Consider the following 13,052-nt stretch of genomic DNA (forward strand, 5'->3'; position numbering starts at 1 on the left):
TGCTTTGCACGAGCAGAAAGGGGAAAACAATCCACCAAGAAGCAGCAACTACTGAAAAGCAGGCAAAATGACGCTTTATATTTAACTGTTTAATACGCCCGTGGCAAGACAGAACAAGATATTTCTAAATCTTCATGGCCGTCCAAGTTGTTACAGTCTGTTTCTTTTGTAAAAATGGGTGCGGACGGTTGATTGACTGGTAATCGACCAACGTGGAGATTTGTCTCCATGTCGCCCTGATTCGTTGATGGCCTTTTTGGACCGGTTATTATAAAGTTTTATAAAGGCTATTTTATCTGGAAATTAATCGACTTTATTTGAAAGGTAAGTGAAATTTTGAAAAAAACAAGCCACTTGGACGATAATTTGATGAGAGAATGTTATGCTTGATGAATGGGAAAAATGTCCACACGCATACTGTAGCAGCGTTTGAAAATAGGTCTTCTTTTTTTACTACTCGTTTGTAGCGTTTTAAATTTCTTTCAAAAGGAATTTCTGAGGAATGTTGCTTTTTGTTAAAATTGTTGTTCACTACTTTTAGGTGTACTGTTGCATTTTTGAATTTATGTTTCAAAACTTATTTTTACTACTACATGCATCAGTGATCATCAGCGGCATCAATCACTAGACATTTTTAAATCAAGAATCAAAATTATATTTGCCTAAATTAAAATTCTGCGATAATAATAATGATCAATAACAGATGAAATAATCTTATTTATTAAATTATGATAAAGTTCAGTTATGGCGTAAAATGTAAATTTTGTTATCTGTGCATTTTCAGCAGAAACTAGTGATTCTATTAAAAGCTTATTTTATTCAATTGTCTGCATCAGCATTCAATTATATTTTTTATGGAAACATAGCGGAAATTAGAAGTGAACGTTTTGTCATTGTTATCAGAAAGCATACTTTATACTTTCTAGCAACTGTTGAAAACACAAAGCAGTTGTTCCAAGCAATCTACTATTTTGCATTCCAGTTTAGTAAGTTTTTATGAAGCATTTGATGCATGTTGTTTTTTGAAGAAAATTTCGTCTTGCAATTAATCAATTTTGCATGAAAAATGTTAAATAATATTTATATATTCATTTCAAATAAATTTTTATGATGAATTGATTTTTTTTATCTCAACGGAAGTTTCAAGGCTAGTCAGCTAGCTAGCCAGTGCTTTTATTTTTCACTTTGATGTTCTGTTTTTCTCATACTTGTGTTATTTTTTGGTTTTGTTATTATGGTTAATAATTGTGAAAGCACTGCAAACTTATTAATAATATGAATGGCTGAAAATATGGAATTAACAATAACAAGAACCGAATTAACATTTTGAACAAACAAAATATTATTCACACCAATAGTAGCAGTTGCCGTAGCAAATTTTGCGATCGGGTTCTAGCTCAACCGTTTTTCATCAGTTTGATGAATTTCACTTTGTATTTATTCATCAAATTCTTCATAGCTATAATTCAAATGTCCGTTTGCGTTAGATGCAAGAGACATGTATTTGCTTAAATATTCCTGTATTTTAAATTTATCCAAGAAGATTCACCATTTTATTTTTTTGAATAAAACAATGCTGCCAGAATGTTATAATAAAACTTTTTTTATTCTTCCCAGTAAAATTTCATCATAACAGACAGCCACCGGCAGTTATTTTCGACACGCTTTTTCCAATGGAACAAAATGAGATGGGATGTTTAAATTTCGAAGACATGTAAGCCATGGTAAAAGTTTCTGAATTGTGGGCGTACAAAAATTCAGTTTTCGCGGGATAATCGTCGGATTCTACCAAACGTAATGCACAAATACAACCAATTAGCATACGATCTTTCGGTACATCAGCGAGCAATTTTGATTGAAGATATTTTTTCTCAATAACGTCAACTACAATTTCTACCGGACATTTGTCTTTTTCTGGTTTCACCAAAGCTCGAGCAATTTTTTTCGCAATTTGCGTCTTTATTAAATATTCACCGCATCCACTACAACTAACCGTACAACAACTCGACTGACTGAATGCTTCAGCCCAACAGCCACAACCGTACAACGCAGCCTGGCCAACTCGACCAGGTACTTTGAGCAATAAGCCTCCACTTGAACAAGATGCAGCAGGTAGTAACCTGGAATCTAAACATATCGACCCTACGGTGTCAACGCGCTGATGGTGATAGTGTTTTGTACCACTGGCTACCAAATTTGAAAGATTCCTGCGAAATGTTTGAACACTGTTTTCAACGATCATATCTTTAAAGTCCACAGTTTCCAAGCCAGCGGATTTGGCGTACTGCAATGCACCATCGCTTACCAAAAGCATTGGTTGAATTAACTGTTCTCCATCTTGTTCATGATTCTGTGCATCTAATAAACTTTTAGCAAGTGAAATAGGATTTTTGACTCCTTGAAGTGCACCAACGCCTGCAAAATTCATCGTTTTGCCATCCATCAAACCTGCGTCACATTCTACCGTTTCATTCAATGTCAAATTAGAACCTAAACCAGCATTGGTCAATGGACAATTTTCTATAATTATGGTCGCCTGTGTGCAAGCATGCAATGATGATTTTCCTTTTTTCATCTCATTCAAAGCAACTTTACAGGCTTTTTGTAAACAGTGTAATATTTCATCACGCTGCTTTCTTGGGTAATATCCCGCTCCAGCGTGCACAGCTACGAACATATCGTTCATCATCCTTTTATAACTCTTAAAAAAGCTTTAATTAATTTATAAATTGAAAAAATATGTTAAACTTAAATTAATCACTGTATTAAAACATAACATGAAATTACTCTTTATACAGCCTATTTTGGCGAAAACTGCTTTACTAGAAAAGTGAAAATTGAAAACGAAGTTATATTTAACTTATTAAATTTGGATGTAACATACTGTTAAGGACTCTAATTCACTTCAACATCTAACGAACTGCCTAATAAACTATTCTATTCATTATAAAAATTATAGCATTCAATTTATATGCAAGTATATACTGTATATGCTTGCATACCAAGACGTCATAGCGTAATATAACGTAATGAAAATAAAATTATTTAATACATAAATAGACAATTGCGTTATCGAAAAAACATTATAAGCAATAACACTGTTTAATGCAAATTTGAGCAACATCTTTAGAGTACTACCGTAATATACCAACAACTTGAAATAAAGTTCGAATTAAAAATTTACAATGCTATCTTTTATAATAACAGATACTCTCTGAAAATCATGCATCCTTTTATAGAAAAAATAATTGCATTCTAAAATCTCTAAATAATTCAATAATTCTAAAAAAAATAAAATTCTCATTATGTAAATAAATAAATAAATAAACAAATATATATGTATATATATATTTTTTTATTAATATATGCGTATGCATATATTAAATGACAAGTAGAAGATAACAATGAAAGTAAAAAATGTGATTTTCCTAAATCAAATGATGCTAGATATACTGTAACTTTTTTAAAATAAAAGTATAAAGAAGAAAAATAGATAAAAGAAAATATAAAATATATTTATGACCGTAATTTTAATATTATTTTAAAATGCCATAAAAATATTCTACAGAATTTTACACGCAAGCACAAATTAGTCCAAACTTTTTTTGAATTCAGCTTTACATGCGAAATTTTATAATATTTTTATTAATAATATTAATTTTTTGCATTAATTATTTTATTATTGGTACCTATAAAAAATAAAAGTTACGCATTAAAGTGCATTCATTAATTTACTATTTACAATCAAAATAAACATTTTTTAAATGAAGAATTTTTTAAAAAAGAAAATTTAATTAAAATAATATTTTATTAAATAACTGTACTAAATTTAAACATGTAAATTTGATAGTGTGCTTGCTTGTCATTGACCTTGGTAAATGATTGTCAAGATGGTGACGTCACTCCAAATGTATAGTATCCCTTGGTCTTAAGTTATCATTGTTCGCATTTGCGTTGTCCGTTGTCTGTACGTATCGACTGTCATTCCTCATGTCTGTATCTTCGTAAGTTTTCTTTTGTTAAATTTCACATATGTTACTTTTTATCACTTAATTTGTTTTAGAGGTGAATCGAATAAGAAGCAGGCCGACGAGCCTGAAAATAAAGCCGACTTGACCACAGCTATTTTGAATGATAAGAAGCGTCCGAATCGTTTAATTGTTGACGATTCCAGTAATGAAGACAATTCAGTGATGATGCTCAATCCGGTAAGATTTTTCATTTTATAAGACGGCTTATTTGTGATTTTCAAAATATACTTGTTAAGTTTTTGAAGTTTTATTGATATTTTAGATCGACCTTTGGTTGTTTGAATCATTTTCAAAATTATTTTACGTGCGTTTTTTTTGTTTTAGAGCAAAATGGAGGAGTTATTACTGTTTCGCGGCGATACGGTCTTGATCAAAGGGAAACGTCGACGAGATACAGTAGTGGTTGTTCTGGCAGATGAAACTTGTCCGAAGGAGAAGATTCGTCTGAATCGTTTAGTTCGTGGGAACTTGCGTGTTCGCGTTGGCGACGTTGTGAAGTTTGTGATTTTTAATTTGACTAACTAAACTTTATTTTTGATTGTAATTATAGCATCCAGGCATTGCCCGATCTGAAATATGGAACTCGTATTCTTGTTCTTCCGATTAAAGATACCATCGTTGGTCTTCAAGGGTATAACTGCCTGGCGCCTTCACTGTTTTATTTCATTTATGATATTATAGAAATTTGTTTGAAGTTTTCTTGAAGCCTTATTTCTGTGAATCGTATCGACCTGTCAGAAAGGGTGATTTGTTCTCTGTTACGGGAGCAATGCGAACGGTGGAATTCAAGATTGTGGAGACTGATCCTTCACCGTACTGCATTGTTGCTCCCGAAACAATGGTTCACTGTGACGGGGAACCGATTGAAAGAGAGGTATCTCGGATTGTTTAGTAAAAATTTAGTTTTACTAAATTGAAGTTTTATCTTTAGGAAGAGGAGGAGCGTTTAGAAGACGTTGGTTATGATGATATTGGGGGCTGTCGTAAGCAGTTGGCTCAAATTAAGGAGATGGTGGAATTACCATTACGCCATCCTCAGTTATTTAAGACCATTGGAATCAAGGTTATCTCATTATTTGTTTGTAACCACCGTTATGTTTAATGCTTATTGCTGCAGCCTCCTCGTGGTATTCTGTTATATGGTCCACCAGGATGCGGAAAGACTCTGATTGCTCGTGCTGTTGCGAACGAGACGGGCGCTTTCTTCTTTTTGTTGAACGGTAACTTGCTTTGCGTTTATTGGTTTAAACCAATAATAAGTATTTATGTATTTTAGGACCGGAGATAATGAGTAAATTGGCTGGCGAGTCGGAATCAAACTTGAGAAAAGCATTCGAAGAATGTGAGAAAAATGCACCATCTATTTTGTTTATTGACGAAATCGACGCTATTACTCCAAAGCGAGAAAAGGTGAGCTATATTTTTGCTTTATATGAAAATTATTAATCACAAACATTTGAGAATTATTTGAATAAATTGGATCTTAATACTAATATTGCTAGGAAGGAATTTAAGCATTTTGGAAATGATGTTAGGGGGCAGAAGCATTTTTTGTGTTTTATTTTGTTTTTTATTAACGGATAAATTTTAGACTCATGGTGAAGTAGAACGTCGTATTGTGTCACAGATGTTGACGTTGATGGATGGCTTGAAACAGCGAAGCCATGTGATAGTAATTGCAGCAACAAATAGACCGAACAGCATAGATCCAGCATTGCGTCGTTTTGGTCGTTTCGATCGCGAAATTGATATTGGTATTCCAGATGCCATAGGGCGTTTGGAGGTGTTGCGCATTCATACAAAGAAAATGCGTTTAGCTGAAGATGTCGATTTGGAACAGGTACACAACGTTTGTGTTTTTTCTTTATTTTGCGTGACACTGTTCATCATTTGTGTGGTTTTAGATTTCAAATGAAACTCATGGCTACGTGGGTGCTGATTTGGCATCACTTTGTTCTGAAGCAGCCTTGCAGCAGATCCGAGAAAAAATGGATTTAATTGATTTGGAAGATGAGGTTATTGATGCAGAAGTTTTGGATAGTTTAGCAGTAACAATGGATAACTTTCGTTGGGCAATGTCGAAGACAACACCATCTGCCTTACGTGAGACCGTGGTTGAGACTCCAACGATTACTTGGAATGATATTGGCGGTTTGGAAAGTGTGAAAAAAGAGTTGCAAGAGTTGGTTCAGGTAAATTCGATAGCATTCCAAAAATTTTTCACTAATACTGTAATTGGTTTTCAAGTACAAATGTAAAAACGCGTTTGCTTTTGCTTTTTTAATTAGAGTTATTTTTGTCATCGTACATGCTGAAATGCATAAGTTTTCAGTATTTAGACTGATAGTGTTACTTATGCATTTTTAAGGTGGAAATACTTTGGATAGTTAAATCAGATTTTCATTGAAACACAAATATTGAGTTGCAAGTTTGTTTATATAGTTTGTTTGTATTATAATACTTTTATATAATCATAGTTAAGTGATAGAATTTTTGTACACGTGTGTTCAAGCTATTTGATATTGCTGTTGCAAGTGCAAAAGTGAGCAACATTTAAAAATAACTTTTTTGACAGTATCCGGTTGAACATCCAGAAAAGTATTTGAAGTTCGGAATGCAACCATCTCGTGGTGTTTTGTTTTACGGTCCGCCCGGCTGTGGCAAAACACTGTTAGCTAAAGCAATTGCGCATGAATGCCAGGCCAATTTTATCAGTATTAAAGGTCCGGAATTGTTGACGATGTGGTTTGGTGAATCAGAAGCAAATGTGCGAGATGTTTTTGACAAGGTATCCATTTGTTTGCCTGTTATTTCTAAACATTGTTTCAGAATTGCATTTTTCTTTTTTTAGGCAAGAGCAGCTGCTCCATGTGTTTTGTTTTTTGATGAATTGGATTCTATTGCTAAAGCTCGTGGCGGTAGTCTTGGTGATGCTGGTATGCCTGCAGTGTTTTATTATTTCTAGCTTCTATGGAGGCTGTTTTAGGAGGGGCAGCTGATCGTGTAATCAATCAGATTTTGACGGAAATGGACGGTATGACGTCGAAGAAGAATGTTTTCATCATTGGCGCTACGAATCGTCCAGATATAATCGATCCGGCTATTTTACGGCCTGGTCGTCTTGATCAGTTGGTTTACATACCACTACCGGATGAAAAGAGTCGCGTACAGATTCTGAAGGTACGTCTAAATGAATTGCTGCATTGCAGCTTTTTCTGATTTTGTTACTTCTACATTAGGCGGCATTGAGAAAATCTCCATTGTCTAATGATGTGGATTTGGGTTTTTTGGCAAAAATGACACATGGTTTTAGCGGTGCAGATTTGACGGAAATTTGTCAGCGTGCCTGTAAATTGGCAATTCGTGAGAATATTGAAAAAGAAATTCTGCACGAAAAAGAACGTCAGAAGAGAGCGGCTCGAGGAGAAGAGTTGATGGTTTGCATTCTTTTGCTCTATTGCAGATTTTATCTTTAATGATAGGATGAAAGAAATTATTAAATTAATGTAATTTGAATCAATCATTAATTATTGCAGGAAGATGATGATGATCCGGTTCCAGAGTTGCGAAAAGATCACTTTGAGGAAGCGATGCGCCACGCACGTCGTTCTGTTTCAGATGTTGACATACGGAAATATGAGATGTTCGCACAAACTTTGCAGCAGCAGAGAGGTTTTGGAACTAATTTTAGGTTTGTGGATGATTTTATTGCATTGCTTTTTCTTTTTTATTTTTTGTCTTTGTTTGTTAACTAGATTTCCACAAGAAGCAGGTGGTCAACGAGCGCCAGGCGGAAGTAATGACCCTCTTAGCGATGATGAAGATTTATACAATTGAATTTGGAAGCAGAGCAAATGTTTTTCTAATTGAATGAAATAAATTATTTAATTTTATTCTCTCTATCCTATATTCAATTTTTTTTTAGTATTTATAACATTGGCAGTATTATATATATATATATTTATATTTATATTTATATATTTATTTATTTATATTTATTGAAGTTTTTATGGCACCGCAGTGATGACATTTGCTCTGGATTGATGATTATTTGCAAATTTATTTAGCTAATAAATATTTTCACGGCACTGATTTTGCTTTTGTATTCTGAATTTTTGGCCACTGGCCGACCTAACAGGCTTTTTTTTTAAAATATCAGTCAAACAGTTTGCTTTTACTTTTTTACATAGGCTTTAAATTGAAAAGTAACGTGCAAGTTTTACATTGTCATCTGACAGAAAAGAAGAAAAGTGTGTAAGTTAATTGTGACTACTTAGTGCATATTTTTAACTTTTGAGTTATGTAGTAGTTTCTGCGTTATTTTTTTTTAATTTTAAACAAGGTACTTTTTTGATTTACGAAGTATACGCAAACGTATAACTATTTGTGTAATGGGGGGGAGGGGGGAGGAGTATGCAATTCTTTATGCAGTATGAAATTGAAAATCGTTGAACGTAAATGTACAAATGTCATATTGAGCGTTTGAATAATTCGAATTTTTAATTGAATGTTTTCAGTTTTTATAATAGCTATTGTTTAATGGCAGCAAATAGCGGATGTTCTGTGTTGCAATATTTTTTTCCTTTTCATATTGATGAAGAGGTTTTTTACATATTTTATACAGAATGCAGTATAATTTCGTGAAATGAAAGCAGTAACAGCGGTGCAGCGTGGTGTCTGCGTTGGTGTAATAATTTTAAATAGAAAACGAACTGCTGCTTTTGGTTGTATGAACAATGCATGCCACTTTTACAGTGTGCAGACGAAAAATGCCAGCTACAGACGACCGATGCGTTTGAAAATGTACCACTTGTTAATACGTGTTCGGGACAAGATGAGATTGTTGAGGCGTTTTTCGTCTTTCATTTTCATCTGCACTTGTATAGTGATATTTTATTCGTCTTATTTTATCGCTGCTCGACTGATGTATCCGGACGAGCCTGCAAATTTGTACGAGTGGAACAAGCGAAAAGAAGCAGGGCAGCTAAGTGAAAGTTTGCTAGAGAAAGAACGACGTTTGCACATGTATTTTAAATGCAAAGTCGAAGGAAAGTTGGACTGATCGTTTGGAATTGGAAAATAATTCTTTTGATCGGTTATGGGTTATTTGTTGGAAAACTGTACTCTTCATAACAAGTAAAAATTTACTACTACATGTTGAATATAATAACATTATTACGGTTTCTCTTCTTTTGATAATTAATTGCTGTTGAAGTAGAATCATTTATTCAACGTAGCACTATTATTGTTAAACCTAGTTTGATAAATAAGATCACTTAATTATGGGAAAATTATTTATCCGAAGCACGTATAAAATTTTCTTCATAATGCTCGAAGCGAGGTTTAAATGTTAAAATATTTTTAAGCTACTGTTTCTAATGTGCTGTTGTTGTAAAGAATACATGAGAAAGAAATGAAATGAAGCCTGTTAAAAATTAAAAATTAATGCAGAGGTGGAAGCTTGCAATCTTCACCAAGGATCAAATTTGTAAAATTGGCAAAGCGACCTTTGTAACGTAATTCGATGAAAATGTTGTTAGAAAAGGATTCACTTGGGCAATCCAGGCGTTGTCCAATTTTCTGTCCTTGGCGAATTGTCTGTTTTCCAGGTTCGATTGAAAATTTCGCATTGTAAATATGGGCCGTAAAATCTGCAATATTGTGGAAAAAATTATTTTCTTTTAACTAATAATGAATTTCAAGCCAAATTCTTGCCTGTCCACTGACCAGCACCTAGAATGAATATACCATTGTTAGTGCATTGATAATCTTCGACACCATCGGCTAATGGCATAGGTCGGAAGCGTCCCAGAAAATGACCATCAATTGGAGCGTAAATATCAGGCAAACGGGATGACATTTCACCATTGTTAGTCAGTTCTTGAACAGCGTGGCATTTCAAAGTCCAGCCTTTGCCAAAACCACTGAAATGAACTACTGCTGTTAAATTTATCAAGAAAACCAAATTTCATTCTACCGCCTATTTTGATATGGTACAGAAGCTAATTTATTGCCAACGTTCGACTCACACACCTGCCCGGTGCACATGCCTGTTAAATTTATAAATTCAACGTAAGTAGACGTTTTTGATAAAACTATAAAATACTTACATTCCTTTAGATGATAAGTTGGATTCACTGGTTGACCTTGGAGGTAAAGTTGAAAAAGTATGTGTGGTTCAAAATGGCTGTCAGGGCGAGGCAAACAAGAAAGGGTCAAACTGTGCCCAATTATATCTCCTCGGTGCACCCTTCCACCGTAGCGTATGGGTTCAATGTAAGAAATAACTGCTATATAACCTGAAAATCGTTATTTTGATTTTTATTTTTTCGGTTTTTTGAATCAATGAAATTTTTATAAAATGAATCCTTTGTTTGATGAATGAAAATTTTTAAAGTCTTTTAACAACTATGAAAGTATCAGTTTAAAAAAAAACAAAGAAAATTTTAATGAACTTTTATTGTCGACAAGTTAGTTTTTTTTTCAAAATATGTTGACTTATTAGATCATATTTAACTTCATATTTATTTCATAAAACATTAAATAATTTAAGCCAAGTAAAGTTCTTTTATGTAAATCTTGGTTTTTATTTATTTTATATTATGTAGATTTCTGTACGGTTTCCTACAGACATTGTCATTTGCTAACAGTTCGAATTGTTGTGTATGGTCATAAATGAAACTGTTTTTTTTAGATCAGATAAATTTCAACAAGAGTTCAAATCAGTTCTCATTACCTATCCATTGACCTTCTCCAGTTATACGAAGGCCATGATCAATGCAAGAGTTGTCACGAAATGGTCGCTGGTAAGTTATAACACCATCAAATGGAGCATACACAGCACTGCTTGGTTGGCACAGAATGTCCACACCTTTTATATATCTTTCATCAAATCTGAAATTTAAATGTGATTTTAACTTTGTTTTACGTATAATTTTAAGACCGAAATTCTTATGATATTAGTAAACGGTGATTTTTAGATGGCTATAATAATTGATTCATCAACCCAATGATAGTATTTTAACTTTTTCTTTGATGTCAAGAAGGTATTTATAAGTCGTTATATAAATTCTAAAGTTAAATTTTTGTATTGGAAATTTTAAATAGTTTATTACAAATAATTCTGATGTCAACTCAAATCAACAGATCCCATTTTTCATCTGCTTAAATATTTTAAGCTAAGAATTTATTTTAATTCAATTCAATTCAATGAAAAAGTGTGTGATGTTACCTTTTACCACCATATGAACCACAAGTGCTATCATAGTCTGGGCACCTTCTCAAGCTGTTATCTATGTTTCCCTCGCATATTACTGGTATGCAACCATGAGAGTGCACTGAAAAAACATGCTATGTGTATACATAGATTTATTCATATTTAAACTTTACAAAACACATATACATATACATATACATATACATATACATATACATATACATATACATATACACAGTTTTATGCAGTTCATTTAAAAAGTATTATCATTTTTTGTTTTCATTTTTAGCATAATAATTTTTATACAATAATGCAATTTACAAATAGCAAAACATTGCAAAAAATAAAGTTTGATTTTGAATTCAATTTTATATTTAAAAATGTATTTATTAAATAATTTGAGAGCAGACTATAAATAAAGAAAAAGTGATTTGTTACTCACCATAATCAACACTAATGATGAACAACATCAACTTATAAATTGTCGTTAATCTTTTCATTGTGTAATGTTTTTGAATAGTTAAACTTAAAGAAAAGAGAATAGTAGTCGTGCAAAATTATTTAAAAAGCGAACTTTAAAGAAAACTTCGAAAACAATATCACAAAGATGAGTAAGAAGTGGCAAAAGTAGTCGAATGGCAGGCAACTTGTCTTAGCGGTTGCAGTTGCACGAATAAAAACGAGAATGACAAATGTGTTCGTTTGTTCCAGGCCTTCAAGCAAAAATTTTCTACTTTGTCAACAAATGTGGCCCACGCTTTGAACTTGGCAGCTGCTAAGATAGACTCAGTCGAGCAGTAAGCTGTAAGCCATAGTGCGCTTGCGTTTGGCTTAATGTGAATGTAAATACAACACAACGGTTGATCGTGCATTTCGTCGTTTGAACTTCAGCTTTGCTGAAAGCCAACCTCTAAGCTTTAGGTCTGTTAATCTTTTATCCTGTTTGCACACCTGTTTTATCCTTGAAAAGTTTTTTAATGATTGCACAATGCTTAAACATTTGTTATTTTATGCTCTGCATTTATTTTTGATTAAATCTTTTTATTACTAAACAGTTGCTCGATTTGAAATGCAGATAATTTCATTTATAATTATTCACTGATTTATTCTAAAGTATGCAACAGCTTCCAATAGTTAGAAATTAATCAAAATCCTAGATATTCAAAATCAACTTCATGAAATTCTATAAATACTTCTCAAAATATAAATTTATAACGTTGTGATGTAAAGCATCTTTTCTTAACAGACATATTAACTTAACGTCTCAAAGTTTAACTTTGAATTAAGTAAAAAAGGATTAGAGCACTGCATATTTATGCAAAAATATTTAATCTTCAAAATTTTAATGCTCGACGTACTTAAGCATCTGCAAACATGAAATAGATTTTTGATTACATTTTTTACTTTGCACGGCAATGTATTTGATCACATTTTTCAAAATAATGAGAATCATGTTACAGTTCATTCCAGCATCATTATATGTTCATCTATCGAATAATTATTTTGTTAGATTTGCATTATTATTATTTTGCTAATACTTCATATACTATTAGCATTGGGAAAACGTTGGCTTTTTTTGTTATATACTGCTAAATAATGAAAAATTAATAGTTTCTGGAAAGTTCCACGGCAAACAAAAGCGTACGTGTAGAATAAATGGCCTCTGAAGTTGCCATGTGCCTATCTTAATACACAGGGAAGCGGCCCATTTGAAAATCCGTTGAAACGGATCGACGGTGGTTGAATTTTGATATAAAAATGTTTTTCGACTTTATAATGAGGTATTCGTTGAAACTGCCACGTTT

The 13,052-nt window shown here is 32.8% G+C and overlaps 3 protein-coding genes across 3 annotated transcripts; 2 read left to right on the plus strand and 1 right to left on the minus strand.

Annotated features, from left to right (window-relative positions):
- The first annotated feature begins 2,528 nt into the window (after positions 1–2,528).
- On the plus strand, positions 2,529–7,868 carry Tsp_09503 (putative ATPase, AAA family). Its single transcript, XM_003371252.1, has 17 exons — positions 2,529–2,641; positions 4,064–4,208; positions 4,294–4,335; positions 4,356–4,528; positions 4,582–4,662; positions 4,713–4,905; positions 4,963–5,094; positions 5,149–5,251; positions 5,308–5,441; positions 5,623–5,880; positions 5,936–6,223; positions 6,607–6,819; positions 6,883–6,967; positions 6,997–7,211; positions 7,271–7,468; positions 7,568–7,722; positions 7,787–7,868. Exons 1-17 carry the CDS (start codon positions 2,529–2,531, stop codon positions 7,866–7,868), a joined length of 2,610 nt encoding a protein of 869 aa, XP_003371300.1.
- An 808-nt stretch (positions 7,869–8,676) lies between these two features.
- On the plus strand, positions 8,677–9,093 carry Tsp_09502 (hypothetical protein). Its single transcript, XM_003371253.1, has one exon. It carries the CDS (start codon positions 8,677–8,679, stop codon positions 9,091–9,093), a length of 417 nt encoding a protein of 138 aa, XP_003371301.1.
- A 380-nt stretch (positions 9,094–9,473) lies between these two features.
- Positions 9,474–11,747, minus strand: Tsp_09501 (putative M23 peptidase domain protein). Its single transcript, XM_003371254.1, has 7 exons — positions 11,690–11,747; positions 11,263–11,368; positions 10,768–10,925; positions 10,178–10,330; positions 10,009–10,126; positions 9,780–9,955; positions 9,474–9,682 (listed from the first exon to the last, which is right to left on the minus strand). The coding sequence occupies exons 1-7, from the start codon at positions 11,745–11,747 to the stop codon at positions 9,474–9,476; spliced, it is 978 nt and encodes a 325-aa protein (XP_003371302.1).
- Between the last annotated feature and the right edge of the window lie 1,305 nt (positions 11,748–13,052).

Source organism: Trichinella spiralis (assembly GCF_000181795.1).
Source record: "Trichinella spiralis strain ISS 195 chromosome Unknown Scfld9, whole genome shotgun sequence".
Classification (NCBI taxonomy): Eukaryota; Metazoa; Nematoda; class Enoplea; order Trichinellida; family Trichinellidae; genus Trichinella; species Trichinella spiralis.